This window comes from Amblyomma mixtum, chromosome 7 (genome assembly GCF_055824585.1).
Source record: "Amblyomma mixtum isolate Tamu chromosome 7, ASM5582458v1, whole genome shotgun sequence".
Lineage (NCBI taxonomy): Eukaryota > Metazoa > Arthropoda > Arachnida > Ixodida > Ixodidae > Amblyomma > Amblyomma mixtum.
Genome location: NC_143018.1, coordinates 103,431,516 through 103,450,912, shown reverse-complemented (window position 1 = coordinate 103,450,912; position 19,397 = coordinate 103,431,516). Strand labels below are relative to the sequence as shown.

The following is a 19,397-nucleotide window of genomic DNA, read 5'->3' as shown; positions in this document are numbered from 1 at the left end:
TAGAAAGACTAAAAATAACAAAGGCCCCAAAAAGTCCCTCTGGGCACGCCAGAGGTTACGGTAATTTCTAATCCAATCCACTATTGTAGGGTGCCTGCTGAGACAAGATAATTTATGCAACAGCAATGCATGAGAAATGGTGTCAAAAGCTTTCCGGAAATCCAAAAATATGCAGTCTAGCTGAAATCCAAAATTCAAAAGAGTAAAAGAGTCTGTGGGAGAACTCTACCAGTTGAGTCGTACATGACAAGCAGGCCTGAATTCATGTTGATCATTCGAAAAGAAATTATTGCTTTGAAGGTATTTCATTACAGCACTGTATACCGTATTTACTCGCATAATGATCGCACTTTTTTTTTTATGTTGACACAAATTTAGGGGTGCGATCATTATGCGGGGTAAATTTTTGACAAAAAATTTTTGAGCACCGAAAACGCGAACAAGTTCCAGGCAGACAACCCTTGTCACACGGGCGGGCTACCTGCGGTTACGCCACTAAATGCGATTACCGCGGACTGAGCTCGGCGATCTCGGCTTGTGTCGTTATTCGAGAAGGTAGAGTGCGAAAAGCGCACGAGCTGGCCCGCTTCAAGAACGCACTTTCTTCGCACTATCTCACGTTCCAAGAGCAACGCATCAAAATAGGCAGTGTGTATAGTGCTGCACGACGGCACTTTTATGCAGCCTTCGATCTCTTCTGATCACGCAGCAACAGCATACAACAGCAACGTCCCGCAGCGCTCAAGCTACGCATTTTATCGCCGTACGCTGAAGAATGTCCGGTCCCTGCCGCATCGTTGATGTACTTAGGTGACACGTTCGCAACGCTCCGAGCACCAGATTCCGTGCGCTTACCGCAATGGTGCCGCTTGTGAGCGCGGCAGACGACGGCGCTCTGTACTCCCTAGTCGTCGCTAGGCCTAACTTGTTTCGTATCGAAGCCACAGCGGACGGCGCTTTCGAACCGAACAACGCTATAATGAATGGTCTACTTATGGCGCTGCCTTACTGACAACCTAATTGTTTCATATTAAAAGGAAAATATACAATCGATTTCAGCGACGCCTTAACAGCGGGGCTGGCGTGCAAGCAGATCGGGTCACCCGCGCAGCAACGGCGGCAGCTGCTACGAGGCCGCGAATGTAAAACTAGCTTGTATCGCAGTTATTACTCCTACCAGCAACTCGGTACAGGCCAGTGATCCTCAAGGGGGATTCGTTTTTGGCATTCCCATATCCCAGGGCTTATTAGTTACGAGAAAATAAAGTTTAGCCGAATCACCGCGTCACTTCGTTCTTTGCACTGCAACCCGGAACGGTGGCGAGACGTGACAACGACGAACCGTGATTCGAGATAACCGCAGTTAAGTTTGGTATCCTCGATTAAGCATAACCGCATTTAGACTGCCCGTGTGACCGCAGGTCAACCAACAGGCGGCTGCCGCTGTAATGCTGACAGAGCAAGATGGTCATCTGCACGTGCCGTCTGTCAGACAGATGGCAAGTATGATCATCGTCGGCTAGACTTGGCATCGTCGACAAATTGCATCGGCAAGTTCACGGTGCGATCATTACACGGGGAATAAAAAAAATTGAATTTTTCCAACAAAATTCGGGGGTGCGATCATTACGCGAGTGTGATCATTATGCGAGTAAATACAATATAATGTGTTCGATTGTTTTGCAACACACGGAACGAGATGGGCTACCTTCCACTCTGCAGGAAATGAAATGGTATTTATTGATTTATTAAATAGAGCTACTAAAAAATGCTTAATTTCTTGTGAGCAGGATTTTAATACCTGCGACGGAATGCTATCAGGACCGCCAGCCTATTTGTTGTTCAGATTAAAAATAAGCTTGAGAACACCGTTAGATGTGTCAGTAACCATAGGCATATTGTCGTAGACTATTTCTTGTATTTCAAGCAGTTCACCAGTGTATATCTCGGAAAAAATGCTTTTAAAATAGTGAGCCTTCTGATAATCTCGCCAACTGATAAACTGGGAACATTGATGGCCTCATTGCTGTATATTTTAGCAAACTCTTTAGGGCTGTTGAATCTGTGAACACAGGCTCTTCATTTTCCCAGTCAACAGGAGGCATGTTAAAGTCACCCCCAAGCATGTACTCAGTATTTACGGTAGCTAAAAAGTTCGATAGCTCGGTAAATGATTCCGGATTACAAGAACTAGGAGGCCGGTAAAGAGACCCAACAGCGACGTAATTGCCAGTGCTCATTCTAACTCTGCACCGTATAGATTCAGAATAATTTAAAGAAGTAGTGCTCATTCTAACTCTGCACCGTATAGATTCAGAATAATTTAAAGAAGTAGTGCTCATTCTAACTCTGCACCGTATAGATTCAGAATAATTTAAAGAAGTAGTGCTCATTCTAACTCTGCACCGTATAGATTCAGAATAATTTAAAGAAGTAGTGCTCATTCTAACTCTGCACCGTATAGATTCAGAATAATTTAAAGAAGTAGGTAGTTCACTAGTTATTCATGAGAAGACCACTATGTGTGTTTCTGTCACACCGGTAAACATCATAACCGCACGGAAATACTTCGGTATTGGCGAGGATTCATGAAGCCAGGATTCAGTTCCGGTCAGTGTGCCGCCGTGGTGGCTCAGTGGTTACGGCGCTCGGCTGCTGGCCCGAAAGACACGGGTTCGATCCCGGCCACGGCTGCCGAATTTCTTTGGAGGAGAAATTCTAGAGGCCCGTGTACTGTGCGATGTCAGTGCACGTAGAAGAACCCCAGGTGGTCGAAATTATCCGGAGCCCTCCACTGCGGCGTCCCTCATAGCCTGAGTCGCTTTGGGACGTTAAACCCCATAAACCAAACCAAACCAGTTCTGGTCACTATGTGTGGTTGGACAGCGGAAAGCAAACCAGCAAACTCATCAGGCTTATTTTCCAAGCTTTGGCAGTTAACTAACAAAACATTTTAGTGGAAGGTAAGTGGAAAACCAGCGGAAAGAACGCGTTCACAAGCAGGAGAAGTACAACGCTGGAAACACAACTGAAATATTCTTTATCTGGTGAATCGCCAACAACAGAACAAAGTTGCACATGCGCGAGAGCAACCACAAACGCTAACAAAACAATAATTGATTAAGTGGCAGAAGATTGCATGTGGCAACCTGTGTCCCATTCATGAAACTGTACTCTTCTTCCTTGAACCTCACAGAGCTGTCGCTGACGCATTCAGTTCCTAACTGCTTGATTTTGAAGGCTTCTAAGATTTCTCGTTCTATCTGCGTTTTGCCGCGGCCGGTGACTCTGACGTTATGGAACAGAGGGGTGCGGTCTTCGCAGTGGTTGCAATGTCGTGGCAGATTTGCTGTGTTGCCTGGCTGCAGCGAAGTGCGGTGCTGCCTCGTACGGTCGTTGACGCATTGACCAGTTTGACCTGTGTGGGCCTTGCCACAGGACAGTGGGAGCGAGTAAACAACATCGATTGTGCATGTGGTGAACATGCTCTGGTGCTTGACATTACATTTATTTGCTGTGCCATTTTTAGAGATATGGGAACAAAGTGACGACAGTTTGGTGTGGGCAGAAAAGGCAACCTTAACACCGTATTTCATGGCTACCTTTTTAACGGTATTAAGCAAACAAGGAAAGGGGAATGAGGGGCTCATTATAAATATGACAGACGCCAACAGCCACAGAAACCAAGGGGCACAGGGGATATATATTTTTATTTATTTATTTAATTTGTGGTGTTGATCAATTCAGAATATTACTGAATATGTCATCGCTTAAAGCTAATTGATTAGAAAAGCAGAAGAAAAAACAACCACATGCCGCCGGTGGGATCCGAACCCATGACCTCCGAATTACGTGTCCGGTGCTCTACCTCTGAGCTACGGCGACGGCTGTCAAACCTTCTGCTTTCAAGGGTATTTATGTTTACAAGTAACCTAACCTTGAGAGTGTTCACCAGCACCACCCACGTTCATAAGCGGCGGACGTAGCACGTCCTGAGTTACCGCAGGTGTGACGTAGAACGTCATCGAACGGAGAGGGTGGAAGTTGCGTGAGAACCCTCTTATGCTTCCTATGGCGTCAAGGCTGCCAGAACCGAGGCCCTCGCTAAGCAATTAAGCAAACAAGGAAAGGGTAATGTGGGGCTCGTTATAAATATGACAGAAGCCAACAGCCACAGAAACCAAGGGGCACAGGGGAATTTTACCTTAGCAGGTGTGGCATTACAGCAGGTCTAGATTCTTCACAAGGCGTTTCATCTTTTTTGTGCTGTGACTTAAACTTACTAGTCAAAGTCTCAGCAATAGAAACCAGGACGTCCTCAGGGTAGCCCTTGTGAGCTCAGGCGATCAAGCTGCCCTAAGAAACTCTTCTGCATGTTGTGTGAGCAAAACCTGCGCAGAGGATTACCAAGGCAAAGGTTGGCCATGCCTCTCTTCACAAGTTTAGAATGGGAAGAAAAGGCTTTTCTGAGTGCGTGGAGAGTAGCTCCAGCAAACGTGGCTCCCTTCAGAGAGTCAGATGTAAAAACCCAATTGAGTCATCGGGGACACCTCGTGGGAAAAACTCAAGTCAGGACAGCTCTCTACTCTGGATTATTTTTTTGGTTGTTCAGTTTCACCACTGTAGTTTTTGCTGTTTTGTGGTTGATGCGGTGCAGCTGCACATTTGGGGCCTCGATGAGAGCTGAGCACAGTGTCCCCTCACTGGCGGCCAGCTGGGTTTCGCTCAGCGGGAAGCTGTGCATTGAAAAGACAGGTCTTTTTGTGAACTGGGTAGTCTGCTGCCTTGACCACTGTGCACATTTCCCGTGGGAGACACTTGCCAAGTACCGTAATTTCCGGTGTATAAGACGCACCCTTGTGTAGGACGCACCCCCCATATGTGCAGGCCGTCATTGAAAAATTTGTCATATAAGACACACCCATGTATAAGACGCACCCGTTTATAAGACACACCCCAGTTAGGCTAGTGAAGCTTAATTAAACACGCTTGCATGACCATTGCGAAATGCACCGTACCAGTGAAAGTGATCGAAAATGGCAACACTCGCGCCATACCCGCCCATGTTTTAGCAAAAAAGAAAGAAAAACAAATGAACTCTCCTTATGTCCATAACATTTTTTTTTTACTTAGAACCTTCGAAGACATTATCTTCGGATGTGCTATCAGAAAGTTAGCCCATTTCTGGAGGCAACGCGGCTGAAACACACATTATGTACGTACTCGTACACGGAGCAAAGTTGCAAAGGGTGACTGAACGCCGGCTTGTCTTGACAATGCCGAGAAGCGCGATTGTCGCCATCGTTTGGCATTTCACATTACTTTTGCTTAGGGCCTCCGAAACGGCCATGTGTTTGTGATCCCGAAAGTCGTCATCCCCGTTTCATGATAAAGTTCACCTAAAAATGTCGTGCACGGCGGTCCCAGTATTCAAGTATTAACCGTGTTACAACTGCGTTATTGGTAGTGATATTTTTTCAGTGAAAAAAGCTTGAACATGAACCTGAGTAATTTATGAACACGCAAAAAAAAACGAAATATTCGCGTATGAGACGCACCCTTGTATAGGACGCACCAGCAAGATTTTTGAAAAAAAGGCGCGTCTTATACAGCGAAAAATACGGTACTGCGTTGGCTTCACTTGGAAGATGCATTACATGCGGGAATGACTTCCGCACTTGTGGTGGGAGATGGCGTGTGCGGATGCTGCGATGGATGATGGTGCAGGCGGGGCCTTCCGCGCCAGGTGACGGAGCCCCTGTCGGAGCAGCGGTGGTGCCACTGGGCGAACAACCCGTGCCGGCTGCTCTACTGTGGCCGCCAGGTGGTGCTGTGGCGGCACGATGGACTGGCCAAGGCCATCCGACACACGGTCCACCGGCCACTCGCCTCCTCCTCGGACCGCCTGGCTCACATGGTATGGCGGCAACATCAGCGGCGTCTCTCTTCCATGGGACTGCACCACATCTAATCTGGTGTGTGCCTTAAAGGTGCACTGAAGTGGAATCTGAACTCGTCTTTTTGCCGCGGGAACTCGATTTACACGTTCCCAGCATTCTAAGAAACTTCGACTTATTGCCCTTAAATCGAATTAACGTCCGGCTCCCGCCTTTATTTTTTGAATTCTCCCCGTACGGTGGGCGGAGTCGACCAACGCGTGAAGTGCCTTTCAGCCAGCTCCGTGGAGGCTTTGCTTTCGCTTTATATTGTTTGTTTAGGTTTCCGTGAATAAATAGTTTCATTCGCAGATAATATAGCCGCAAAATAAGCCCGCAGAAATAAAAATACACGTGGACAATTTGCTACTACGGACTACTACGTATTACTCCGCCGATGGCAGAGCGGCAAGCCACCATGGGACTGGGTGAAAGGCACTCCACGCGTTGGTCGACTCCGCCCACCGTACGGGGGAGAATTAAAAAAAAAAGGCGGGAGCCAGACGTTAATTCGATTTAATTGGGGAAATCGGCCACACAGGGCAATAAATCGCAGTTTCTAAGAAAGCTCGGAACGTGCAGAATGAGTTCCCGCAGCAAAAAGACAAGTTCAGATTCCTCTTCAGTGCACCTTTAATATACACGAAAAATAACAATGGCCTTGCGGAACTCCTGAAAGCACTGCTAGTGAGCTGGAGACATGGCCATCCATTTTGACCACCTGGTTGTGATTTGTTAAGTATGCTTTAATCCATTTTACAATATTCAGATTAATTCCAGCTCTTTCCAGTTTAAAAACTAATCTATTGTGTGGCACTTTATCGAACGCTTTGGCAAAATCTACACCGATTACGTCAATCTGCTGCTTCGCATGAATCGTCATTGCCAAATCATGAGCATATCACCATAAACATATAAACCATAAACATATAGGCAAATCATGCAGGACAAGAAATAGCGTTACACACACAGAAAAGATGAACAGATGCGTTTGAAACTTCGAGGTGTGAAACGATTTGTAGCAGCATCTATTGCATATGGATGAGCATTGCACAACCTTCATCGCACAACCTTTGGTAGCGTACTGATTGTGTTCCGTAGTTGGTATGAGGCTGGAGACAACATCCGAGTTAGGATAGCAAGAGCTATCAGTATGCTGTATAGGCTTCATTGTCTTTTACTTTCTGGCTAAAATGGCAGTTGTACTTCCCTCTAATTCATTCTCATATCAGTTATTGTCTGCTTATCTGGGGCACGTGTAACAAAACTGATATGCAAAAAATATCAGCCCTGCAGTCGTGAGCAGCTCGGTTACTTTTACCTACAAAATACGACACAAATACTTCCTAGGCAAGAACACAGTCTCAGATAATCCCCGTGAAAGCATGTATGAACTCAAACTATGCATTTTTAATGAAATGAAAACAAACTATATAATCTTTTTTTAGCACGCACAAGCTGTAGCCTGTAGTTCTACTCAGGTACCTGCTAAAAAAGATTATATAGTTTGTTTTCATTTCATTAAAAATGCATAGTTTGAGTTCATACATGCTTTCACGGGGATTATCTGAGACTGTGTTTTTGCCTAGGAAGTACAGTCGATGACCGAAAATTCGGACGCCTGATTTTTCGGACATGCTTGATTATTCGGACTTTTTCGCGGCACCGCGACATGGCCCATAGAGCCAATGTGTAAGAGCGCTTGAAATTTCGGACGCACCGCAACTTACCACTCGATTTTTCGGACCTCGTTCGCACTCGCCGCCAGTACCCAAGCCGCCATATAATGTGTACAGTGGAACCTCATTAATTCAGACTGAAGGAGATATCGAAAACTTGATCAAACAAAACAAAACTCAAGCTTAAAGGGAGCCTCTTGCGACGCTAAAATTCTGCGCGAGTCGGCACATTGCGCTCGCGTGTTTTCGAATTCGTACTGTCCTTGAATGTCTTCCGCCGCACGAACTTGAACCGTAGTCTGAGTTCACGGAACTCATCTGTGCCGAGTCTTTAGTCCCGAACACGGAACGCGAATACGATCGGGGAGGCTACGCTACGCGCACGCCGTGGCCTCCGCGATCGAAGCGCGCTTCGGGCGCGCCGCCGGATCTGATCGCGCCGCCGGATCTTATCGCGGCCGCGATCTGCTCCGGCGCTGCGCCGTTCGCGGAGGCCACACGCGCGCACCGGAGCTTCCAAGTGCCGTCTATAGAAGGCGCCGTGATCATTATCATCAACGTTTTTCTCGGTCGCGATTTTCCGCCGTTCACATCGGCATCAGTATCGCCAGCTCCAGCCTTTCGTGGCGTGTCAGCATGCGTGTTAGCGCCTTTGCCGTGATAGTGGCTTTCGCGTGCTGCCGCCGAGCTTCACAGTTTTAGCGCGATGGGCAAGCACTTTAATTAAGCTACACGGCTGGGAGTTAGCTCTCGAACGCGGTCGGTAAGCGTGCGGCGGGCGGGAAATTCGACGTGGCCGAGGAGTGCGTCCGATGATGGTGCAACCAAAAGAGAAACACAAGCTGCAAAAAGCGCGCTTTCCGAGTCAAGCCGTGCGAGTTTCCCAAACTGGAAGAAGAGCTGCTCCTCTATGTGATGGAATTTCGGAACAACGGCTACGCGTTGACAGCGGACATGCTGCGCGGCTTCTTTTGGCATGAGAGTGCACCAGAGCGCAGCACCAGCTCAGGAGTCTAAATACTTCGCGAGTGACTATTGAACGTTGAATAAATGTCGCTCATTCCCTGGTTGGTGTGTTTTTACTTTAAAAAAAAATTTTTTTTTCGCATATCGCGTGTATGGGCCGCACCCCGAAAATTGGCCCTCGAATCTGGAAAAAAGAAAGTGCGGCCCTTATACGCGTTTATACGGTATTTCGCGCGGCGAAATATAGTCATGAGGAGCTTTAGAATGTGTGCAATACAATTGGCCGCTTTCTCCGGCATAGTGGTAATAAGTTCGTGATTTTTTCGGTGAAATTTGATTTTCCGGACTGCCCGATTTTTCGGTCGTTTTCACGGCCCCTAGAGAGTCCGAAAAATCGGTCGTCGACTGTATTTGTGTCGTATTTTGTAGGTAAAAGTAACCGAGCTGCTCGTGACTGCAGGGCTGATATTTTTTGCATATCAGTTTTGTTACACGTGCCCCAGATAAGCAGACAATAACTGATACGAGAATGAATTAGAGCGAAGTACAACTGCCATTTTACCCAGAAAGGTAAAAGACAATGAAGCCTATACAGCATACCGATAGCTCTTGCTATCCTAACTCGGATGTTGTCTATGTGGTCGCTCCAGTCTAGTTTGTGATTGAATTTAATTACTAAAAAGGAATGGGAACTGACATGTTCAAGGTAACAAGAGCCGTAGCGAACGTTATGTGAGTGCTGTGTTTCTGCTGCAATTGGGTGAAAATACACTGTACCATATTGTAAAGTGTCTGCATTGGTGTAACTAGCCAGTCTCATTCTTGTAGCTTTAGCAGATCGGGACAAATGCAGTGCGCTGGTTGACAGGGCCTTTGTACTGTTCACCCAGAAAAAAAACTCACCGTCATCTAGCAGGCCTTCCTCCGCCTCGACCGCGTTGTGGAAGGATCCGGGTCAGTGCGTGTCCACAGATCTGAGAAAAAACAGCACGAACTTACTCTCGTTGCCGAGGCCTGCAGCCGAACTCATGCAGTCAGTGGCTGAGGTCTACTCACTCATGTGCGCAGCGTAGAAAACCCCTTGCGACTTGCTCGCAGCGCTGCCCCACGGCTCCTTGATGGTGATGAGTGCGCCATGACGCCGGGGATGCTGCCACGGCAAGCGTTTAAGGGGGGACGAGGGTCTTAAAACTGACCTTTTTATTTGTGGCTAGAATGTCAGGAAATTTTGCACACACATGTATTTTTCTCTTCTGATATGAAAAATGTAGTCATAATTGATCTGGTGGTCCGAGATCAAAAGTTATCTTAAATTCTAGAGTGCAATTAGGTGATTTCTTACGCAGCTTTAATGAACTTTCTCATTGCATTTTGTTGCTTTTGTTTACATGAATTGATAGCCAGCAAATTCCCATACCCGATGACATTCTTACTTTTTTTGTTTAGGCCACATATAAATAGTAATTTACAATTAGCGTAACGAGCTGCAGTTTCAAATACTGCAACCTTTTACTCTCGACATAGTATATCCGGATGACATGCCTTTCGAGAGAAACAAAGAATGTCACCGGGTATGGAAACTTTCTGGCTATCAATTCATGTAAATAAAAGCGACAAAATGCAATAAAGAAGTTCATTAAAGCTGTGGAAGAAATTACCTAATTACATCCTAGACTGTAAGATTTAAGTCCACCAGCTCAGTTATGATTATATATTTTGAATCAGAAGAGAAAAAACTCATCTGTGTGCAAAATCTCATGAGATCCTAGCCATAAATAAAGAAGTTAGTTTTAAGACCCTCGTCCCCCCTTAAGCGAAGGAAGCCCTCCTTCGCCGCCGCCTTCGGGTCTCGCCAGAAAGCAAACACACTCCCTTCTGCGACCCAACGTTGACAGTGGTCTCCGCCACCCACCGCAAACACACGGTCGGCTGAGCTATGCCGATGTTTGCTTCCTTTCCTACGGAGCACTGAAACCCACTGGCGGCGAAGAAGCGCAGCGCGTGCAGCACCTGCCGATCCAGCGATAGCACACTCACCCGCACACCTCCCAATTCAACGGCGAGTTTGATCGCACAGCCATTGTGCAGTTTCCTTCCTATGTCAAAACAACTCGTCCCGCGCGTCAAAATTATCTTCATGCATCCTCCTACAGCGTTGCTCGCGTGAAGCAGCCGCCATTTTCAAGCACAATGATTGAGAGCGGTTTATGGGCTACCTTCTTCGCTCTCAAGTTTCAGCCCGCATAATTAGGTACACTGCGTCACCGTTGACGCAAAAACCGCCGGCCCAGGCCAACCAATGGGAGCGCTGCACATGGTGGCATTGTGAGCATTTTATTAACGTTTTGGTATTGAGAGTGGTGCAGCCCCTGTTCCACATTGGGGTAGCTTGTAGGCATGAAATTTTCATATACTGCAGCTTGCCACTTATACTGCAGAGAAATGCTCTGAACGACAGTGAGGATGAACAAATTCGTCTGCCAGGGCAGCTGGAATATGAAAAAGAAAAAATTCGCTGTGTCTTAGCTTGGTTAAGCCCGGTAATTGCGAAAGCAATATCCGTACCTACGCCATGGTACAGCTGGTAGTGTAGCTGGTGGTAAGACTTGTGATGATGCATCGGTTATACAACCCAATCCATTAAAATCCAATCCAATGTAATCTAATCTAATCCAGTCCAATCCAATCCCATCTAATGCAATCAAGGTCAAATGAAGGTCAATGGTGGTCACCGCCGCGGCACGGCAAAGGCGTGAAAGTGCAAGTAGTATTGCTTTCGCAATAAAAATTGTGGTTCTCAGACCACACTGTATCAGGCAATCGTTACTACAAATTCAAGCGCCCAAGTAGAAGTTCTCATCTCAAAGTTCTCAACAAGTGAGCACTTGTTTAAGGAAAAAATCGATAGAAATGCTCAAAATTGTTCCTTGTCACTGGTGGATACATCCTTTTCTTATTTTTATTCCTCAGCCTATCATGTACGGGTTTCTTACAGTTGTAATAGTTGTAATAGTCGTTTACTGTTCTGCCATGGGTTCCTGTGCGTGGGCCGCATTAGGTCTGCCCTCCCCCTGTTTCAACCAGCCCTTGCCTTTTGGCCAACACCATGCACTCAATAGACACCTTTAGCATACTGTGTACCGTGTTACCGTTAGCAGAGTACCGGGAGCCCGCCTACCGCCGGTGAGCATGCGCTGATTGGTCCCGATGCTGCAGGCGCGCGTGTAGCTGCTGGGTACGTGGCGCCATCTGGTGACGTCAAGGAGATTTGAGAATGCTCATTGGCTGCGCGCGGACTCCCGGTACTCCGGTAACGGTAATGGGAACATGGTGCACGGTATGCTGAAGGTGTCTACTATCTCATGTCCTCTGCTACGATCACCGTGACCGTTGAAGGTCAGACCTTGGGTGTTCCAGTTCTGTAGCACCCTGTTTCTTTGTTGGATTGGTCCACCTGCAAGATGGTGGAAGACAAAGCGTTTCTGAAATGCTATCAACACATCCTTGTACCAGCATCTGTTTGTCAGCTCCCATTTTGCCACCCCACTGTGAAGAAAGAGCAGGTTTCGGTGCTCAGAATTCACGACTATCACTTGGATGGTGGAGGGCTCTTTTTTGGTAGGCTGTCTCTGATGACTCTGATGTCTTCATCTATGCCACCAACTTGCATTCAGTTTGCACCAGCTGCCAGGCAGTTTTGTAGTGATGGCTGGTGCTTTGTTGTGTGCAGTACACACGCAGCCTGGCCGCCAATGCGCACCTGAGCCCCCTGTCGCTGGCGGTCACTCCCGTGCTCTGGGAGTGGGACTTTGCCCTGTGGCTGCACCCGCTGCCAGATGCGGTCGTGTGCCTGGACAGCTGCGACCCCTTCACCGTGGAGCACGCCGGATGCATCTTCTTCAACCCAGTGAGTGTGGTGTTGGCAAACCGTGGTTGCTTTCCTTTGAGACCTGCTTCATGCACAAGATCATGGATCGTTTGTGTGCCTTCAAGGATTGGCGAGAGAAAACGGGATTTTAACGGGGGACCCTGGTCTTGAAAAGAAAATTTTATTAATCTAGATATAGTAATGAAATTTTCAGGCCACATGTATTTTTGTGTGCTGATTTTAGATTTGTCATTTAATTTCTTGTAAAACAATTCCTTGAGCACTTGTGCAAATTTTATGCAAGTATTTTGGGAAAAGTTTTGCAGAAAATTTGCTGCAGGAAACTCGCTAAAATGCATGCCATAGGGTTCTCTTGACACCCAGGAATGCAGTAAGGGTAAAATTATCACCCTGGCTATCATAGAACTTGAGTTATAGAGTTTTGAAGTTGTCGCTTCAGAAATGAGAAGAAAAGTGTGTACTATTCCTGTTTCTGAAGTGGCAGCTTCAGTACCCTATAACTCAAGTTCCATTATAGCCAGGATGATAATTTTACCCTTATTGCATTCCTTGGTGTCAAGAGAACCCAATGGCATGCATTTCAGCGAGTTTCCTGCAGCAAATTTTCTGCAAAACTTTTCCAAAAATACTTGCATAAAAATTGCACAAGTGCTCAAGGAATTGTTTTACAAGAAATTAAATGACATATCTAGAATCAGCGCACAAAAATACATGTGGCCTGAAAATTTTATAACTGTGACTTCATTAATAAAATTATTTTTCAAGACCAGGGTCCCCCCTTAACTTGCCTTCGATTCAGTGTACACCTTTAATTATGGCCTTTCTAGATCAGCAGATGTGGTACTAGGTGTGATGTTTTATCTGAATTTGGAACAGAGTGCGTCTGAATTCTCTCGTGGGACCTCGATTCTCCATCTTTTATTGATCACCGAATTATTTCATGGGTCTGCAGAGGTTTCGGTCAAGCAAGGAATTTCTGACCACAAGTTGATATTTTTTTCGCTGGTCGTCACAAAGTCAGGCTCAACAGCAAAATAATCCTAAAGTAGTCAGATTTTTCCAGGGCCAATGATGTTACAATAATTGACTACTTGGATGTCCACTTTGACTATGTGGTGAATAACGTCGAAAATTCATGGAAAAAGTTTTGCGATGTTATCAAGTTTTGTGTTCCCAACTATGTACCCTAAAAAAATGTTTGTAGCCAACGTTATAGTCTCTCGATTACGCCTGACATTATCCATACGAAATGCAAGATCAAGAGACATGGAAGACAACACAGCACGAGAACACCACGCTTCGATGAGCTGAGGCAAGAGTTAGTGGCAAAGGTTAGGGATTCAAGAAATAACTTCTTTTGTCGTTGCCTTACTGACTTCATAAAAAGCGACGCAAGACGCCACCTAAATGGAAGCAAAAAGGAGGTTAAGAAAATCAAAATCGGAGACTTAACAATAATTGATCCCCCGCAAATCGCAGAAGGTTTCAGCGACTCCTTCCAGAGTGTATTCATGCCAGCTGAAGAATACAGATCTCAGAGTACACAGTCATTCATCATCATCATCATCATCATCAGCCTGACTGCACCCACTGCAGGGCAAAGGCCTCTCCCATGTCTCCAACTAACCCTCTCCTTTCCCAGTTGCGGCCACCGTATCCCCGCAAACTTCTTAATCTCATCCGCCCACCTAACTTTCTGCCGTCCCCTGCTACGTTCACTTTCTCTTGGAATCCACTCCGTTACCCTTAAGGACCAGCGGTTATCTTGCCTTCGCATTACATGCCCTGCCCAAGCCCATTTCTTCCTCTTGATTTCGACTAAGATGTCGTTAACCCGCGTTTGTTCCCTCACCCACTCCGCCCTCTTCTGATCTTTTAACGTTACACCTGTCATTTTCCTTTCCGTAGCTCGCTGCGTTGTTCTTAACTTAAGCTGAACCCTCTTTGTTAGCCTCCACGTTTGTGCCCCATAGGTGAGTACCGGTAGGATACAGCTGTTGTATACTTTTCTCTTCAGGGATATTGGTAAGCTACCATTCATGATCTGAGAGAACCTGCCATATGCGCTCCACCCCATTCTTATTCTTCTAGTTATTTCCCTCTCATGATCCGGATCAGCGGTCACTACCTGCCCTAAGTAGACATATTCTCTTACTACTTCCAGCACCTCGCTACCAATGGCGAACTGCTGTTCCCTTGCTAGGCTGTTGAACATTAGGTGCAGCTGAACTTGGGGTCATACAAGAAGGTGTCATAGATATGCTTTTAAAAAGCGATGCAAAAAAACCTTCTGGTCCTGACGGTATACCTAATTCTTTTTTGCGCTGGTATGCGGAACAACTACTATCTCCGTTTCTGAGAGATATCTTCGACTTATCACTAGCCACAGGTGAAATACCACATGACTGGTGGAAAGCACGTGTGGTTCACGTTCACAAAAACAGTGATTGTTTATCTCTCCTAAATTACCTCCCCATCTCAATCACGAGCACATGCTGTGAGCTTTTAGAACATGTGATTTCTGTCTACGTTCGAGAATTCATAGAAAGCTGCAGCCTGTTATCACAGTGTCAGCATGGTTTCAGGAAACATATGTCAACCTTTACCCAACTTGCTTGTACTTTTCATGTATTTGCATGAGTTCTCGATATGAACGGTTATCTAAGTGTTCTGTTCTTAGACTTCTCGAAAGCCTTCGATAAAGTGCCACATGGAAAGTTACTGTACAAGTTAGAGTGTATATCAGTCTTCCCTCCTGTATCTTGCAGTGGGTTAGTGCCTACCTGAGAAATAGGCAACAGGTTGTTGACATTATGAACTGCTCCTCAGAAATGCTGTCTGTGACTTTTAATGTGCCCCAAGGCAGCGTGTTGGGGCCGCTATTGTTTTTAGTGTATATCAATGACTTGACTGATGTTATTGACGGTGATGTTTCTGTCCGATTGTTTGCGGATGGTTGTGTGGTTATTAAAGAAATTACACCCCCCAGTGATCATACGGTATTAGAAGAAATCCTGCAGGCCATTCATGAGGGGTGTATGCGTTGGGGAATGCAACTTAATACGGCAAAAACTGTTCTGTTCCGAGTTACAAGGAAAGAAACAATCAGCACCTTTTCTTATTTGCTTAACAACATTATAACAGAAGTAGACGTATACAAATACCTTGGCGTCGCGCTTACTAAGCTAACCTGGTCTCTTCACATATCTGCTATTTGCTCTTAGAAAGCTGTGGTCCTTGAAGAGGAAACTGAAGGGTGCACCTGTACAAGCCAAACTTTTAGCCTATAATGCCTGCGTCAGAGCCAAACTGGAATATGCCTCCAGTAGGAAAAATACATTGCAGCTCGAGCGAGTTCAGAGAAAAGCTGTACACTACATCTTGAATAAATACAAAAGAAATGATTCTCCTTTCTTATTGATGCAGCAACATAAAGTGGACTCTCGAGAATGCAGTCCGCTCGAATTTTTGCACAACTGCCTGTCAGGTAATTTGAAATTAAACTTGCCGGATTGCGTAAAGCCACATCATACCAGACAGACTAGGCACACACAGGCCCTCTCTCTCTAGCTCCAATTTTCACAGGGACAAACTCCTTTAAACACAGTTTTTTTCCCAGAACAATAAATGAGTGGAATTCCTTGACTTCACATACTTCCTCAGGAAGCGATATTATAACGGAATTAGAGTGTCAATTCCTGTGTTGCTAATTGTAATTCGCTCGTTATGAATATTTTTGCCTCTGTTTTTTGTACATCATATGACCGTTATGTGTGAACTTCCATTTTGTCACAGATGCCCCTCCTGCCTGGGTCATGTCTGCAGTATCTGCAAGTAAATTAAAAAGCAAACAAGATCAAATGAGGGAAGGACCTCCTGTTCTGTAGCTGATAAATTGCCAGGGAAAAGTGGCACGAAACTGTGTGCTTTCCTCTCTTGGCGCAGCATGCCTTAGTCATGCCAGCATCCTTCAGTTGGATCCAGTTGCCTCTATGCAGAAAGCGCGTTTTCCTGGAGTGCTTCATTACATTCCACATACAGAGACTGCAGGTTGTTTGCATTTACAGATACCCTAAAGCAAAGAAAGCTACAGTCTAGCCCGTTTATAACAAAGCCACTTATAGCGAAATAGCGGTTATAACGAATGGATTTCAATTTCCCATTCCCATTTTTGCATTTTCAATACATTTTGGGTCCGGTTTTAACAAAGTAAATAAGAGCGCGTCAGCGGATATAACGAAGAGATTTAATACCAACCGAAAAATAATCTGCCAATCAACACATTTTTGCGTCCTTGAGGCGATTTTTTCCGCGAAAATAAGAGCAAAATTCGGCTGACGGCGCCCTTTCGTGGCGTCGTCTGCTCTCCTGCAGAGCGAAAGGTTGCTTCACTGCATCGCATGGCACGCCGGTCTCGTGTTGCGCCGTCCTTGAACGGCGTCACGGCGTAGAACGGTAGAGCACACCGCGCAGGGGAAAAATGTAAAAAAGAACAGAGACGATCCGAAGCAGCAGCGCGGAGGCGGCGCCTGCTGGGGACGAAGCTACCGCGATTGACGTCGCTGCAACCGCTGATGCTGCCGCCGCGACGGCCTGCTTGGAGCAGCTTTGGGATTCCGCTAGCGACTTGAACCTTGTGCCTGCGGGTCTAAGCCACATGGACTTCGTTTTCGCCGACGAAGACCTTGTTGCCACCGAGGACTTGACGACTGAAGAAGTTGCCGGGAGTGTCATGGAAGAGACCTTGGCGGAGAGCGCCTCCGACAGCGAATGCGACGATGCTAGTTGTGCCCCTAAGCCGGTCACCTCCGCAGCGGCCATCGCAGCTGTTGACACGCTATGGATGTACCTTGGGAGTCCGGAGTTCGACCAGATCTTTGGTTCGCAGTTGGATGGTATGGAAGCCTCTATCCTGAAGTCCGCACTCGCGAAACGTGTTCAGGGGACGCTGGAGGACTTCTTTCAGCGGCAATAAATCGGTATGCCGATGTTTGCATTTTTTTTTCCGTAGTCCGCATATTACGAAATAGTGGATATAGCGAAGTGATTTCCGATTCCCGCCGACTTTGTTATAACCGGGCTAGACTGTATTAGCCAAATGAATGGGTACCTGCAGTAGTGAAGTGGGGGCGTGGAATGATGGACAGCCTCTCTGCCGCCCTGTGGTCACTGGATGATTTCACTGCGTGGTGCAGGGCTCCTTCCCGAAGACAGACTACGGCTTCAGGGTGTACTACCCGGCTTCCAAGAAGGTTGAGGACAGCCAGATTGGGAGTGACACCAGCAGGGAGTAGACCACTGGCTGCAGCAACCGGAGCAGGATGTAATAAAAGGCAGCTGTGGTGTGATGGTTGCCAGCATAATTTACTTAATTTTCTTTATTAATAAAGAAAATAATAAATATTACTTAATTATTACCTTTATTAATAAAGGCAATAAAGAAAATTACCAGCATAATTTATAAATGTGTTCAAAATGTCTTGTATGGTGTGCTATTACAGGGTAAAGAGAAAAAAGACCTGTATAGGGCAGGAGACCTACTACCATTTGAAGAATTCCAGAACTACACTATCTATACCAGGTTCTATTACGACAATATGTTTAAGTCAGAGAAGCCTCAAAGCAAGTTCACCTTAAGAAACATAGAACGATTCAGCATCGCCAGAATTTATACGAAGTATGGCAAACGGTGCAGAGCTTACTATGTGCCTGCATTATTCAATAAACTATCTGATGTAGAGATCAACCATACATCGATAAAAAAGGTAAAACGAGTACTAAAGGATGTTTTGCTTAAAAATCTATAAAAATGTTTGCACCTTAACATTAAATGCTGTATGTGTGTTACATTGTATATTTCCACATTCACTATTTCATTTTCTTTATTCAAGTGTCTAGAGGTGTAAATATATATAATGGCCTTTTTACTTTGTTTGTTTATGGAATTTCCCCCTGTCGTAGAGAAGATGCAGTGTATCTGTGTATGCTTACCCAATTCTTTAGTTACAAACAAAATTCAATGTGTCCTCAGACTAACGATGGTGAAATGTTGTGCCTGTGTACAAAAACTGTGAATGATCTTGTGCTTTAGTCAGGAAATTTCTGCTGTCCAGATAGCGACGACAGTAACATGTGCCCTTGTTTTTATGTTGTGCTTTGATAAGATTGTCAAGTTTGTGATCTAGTTCCATGAAAGGTACGTGTATTTCGCAGGCTGCCAGCACCGCACACAAGCACAACAATGCTTAAGCAGTGCGGGAATGTACGTTTTGTAAGCAGTTGGACAAAATAAACCATTATTATTATTATTACTATTATTGGGCCAGTGAAAACTGCGGTAAGCCACTACCCAGGCAGAAGCTGCTGTCCCAGGTCATTCCAGAGCGCCCATCCTGGGAAAAAGCAGAGGAAGAAGGGTGGCTCTAGAGTATGTGCGTAACGTTTCACATCACCCAAGAAAGCGACAAATTAGACACACGTGGAAAAGAATGTGTCGGTCAAACAGGTAGATGCGCGGCGGAAGTGGAAACCAAACGGCAATGATTATTAAGAACCCCAAGGTAGGTACCTCGGTTTGAGTGCACTGCGGCTGCTCTTTACGACACAATTGACGGCGAAAGTGGAAACTAAACGGCAATGATTAAAGTGAAAGCTCGTTAATTCGAACCTCGATAATTCGAACTTTCGGATAATTTGAACTACACCCCTAGGTCCGGCCAACCTTCATAGAGATCTGTCTATAAAAAAGCCCGCTAATTCAAAAGCGAGTCGGTTCCGCTACGGATAATTCGAACTACGCGCCGCCGCGTCTGGGCGGCTTGGCACACAGCACGGGGGAAAAAAAGCCCTTCCGCATGGTTAGAGGCTGCGCACGTCGTAAACGCGGACAGAAGATGGAACCAGATAAAACCGTGGAAGAGTGGGTAA

General features: G+C 45.9%; 1 protein-coding gene across 2 annotated transcripts in view; it reads left to right on the top strand.

Moving 5' to 3' along the window:
* PolE2 (DNA polymerase epsilon subunit 2) overlaps nt 1-18,787 on the top strand; it is a 56,583-nt gene extending 37,796 nt beyond the window's left edge. The window contains exons 9-11 of one of the 2 annotated variants that reach the window (XM_089553292.1): nt 5,728-5,917; nt 12,312-12,488; nt 17,666-18,787. In XM_089553292.1, coding sequence (XP_089409418.1) covers nt 5,728-5,917; nt 12,312-12,488; nt 17,666-17,764 — 466 coding nt within the window. In that variant the 3' untranslated portion in view covers nt 17,765-18,787. Of the gene's footprint in view, nt 1-5,727; nt 5,976-12,311; nt 12,489-17,665 lie in introns of those variants that run through there. The other variant, XM_089553293.1, reaches the window with a different exon arrangement.
* The last annotated feature ends 610 nt before the right edge of the window (nt 18,788-19,397 follow it).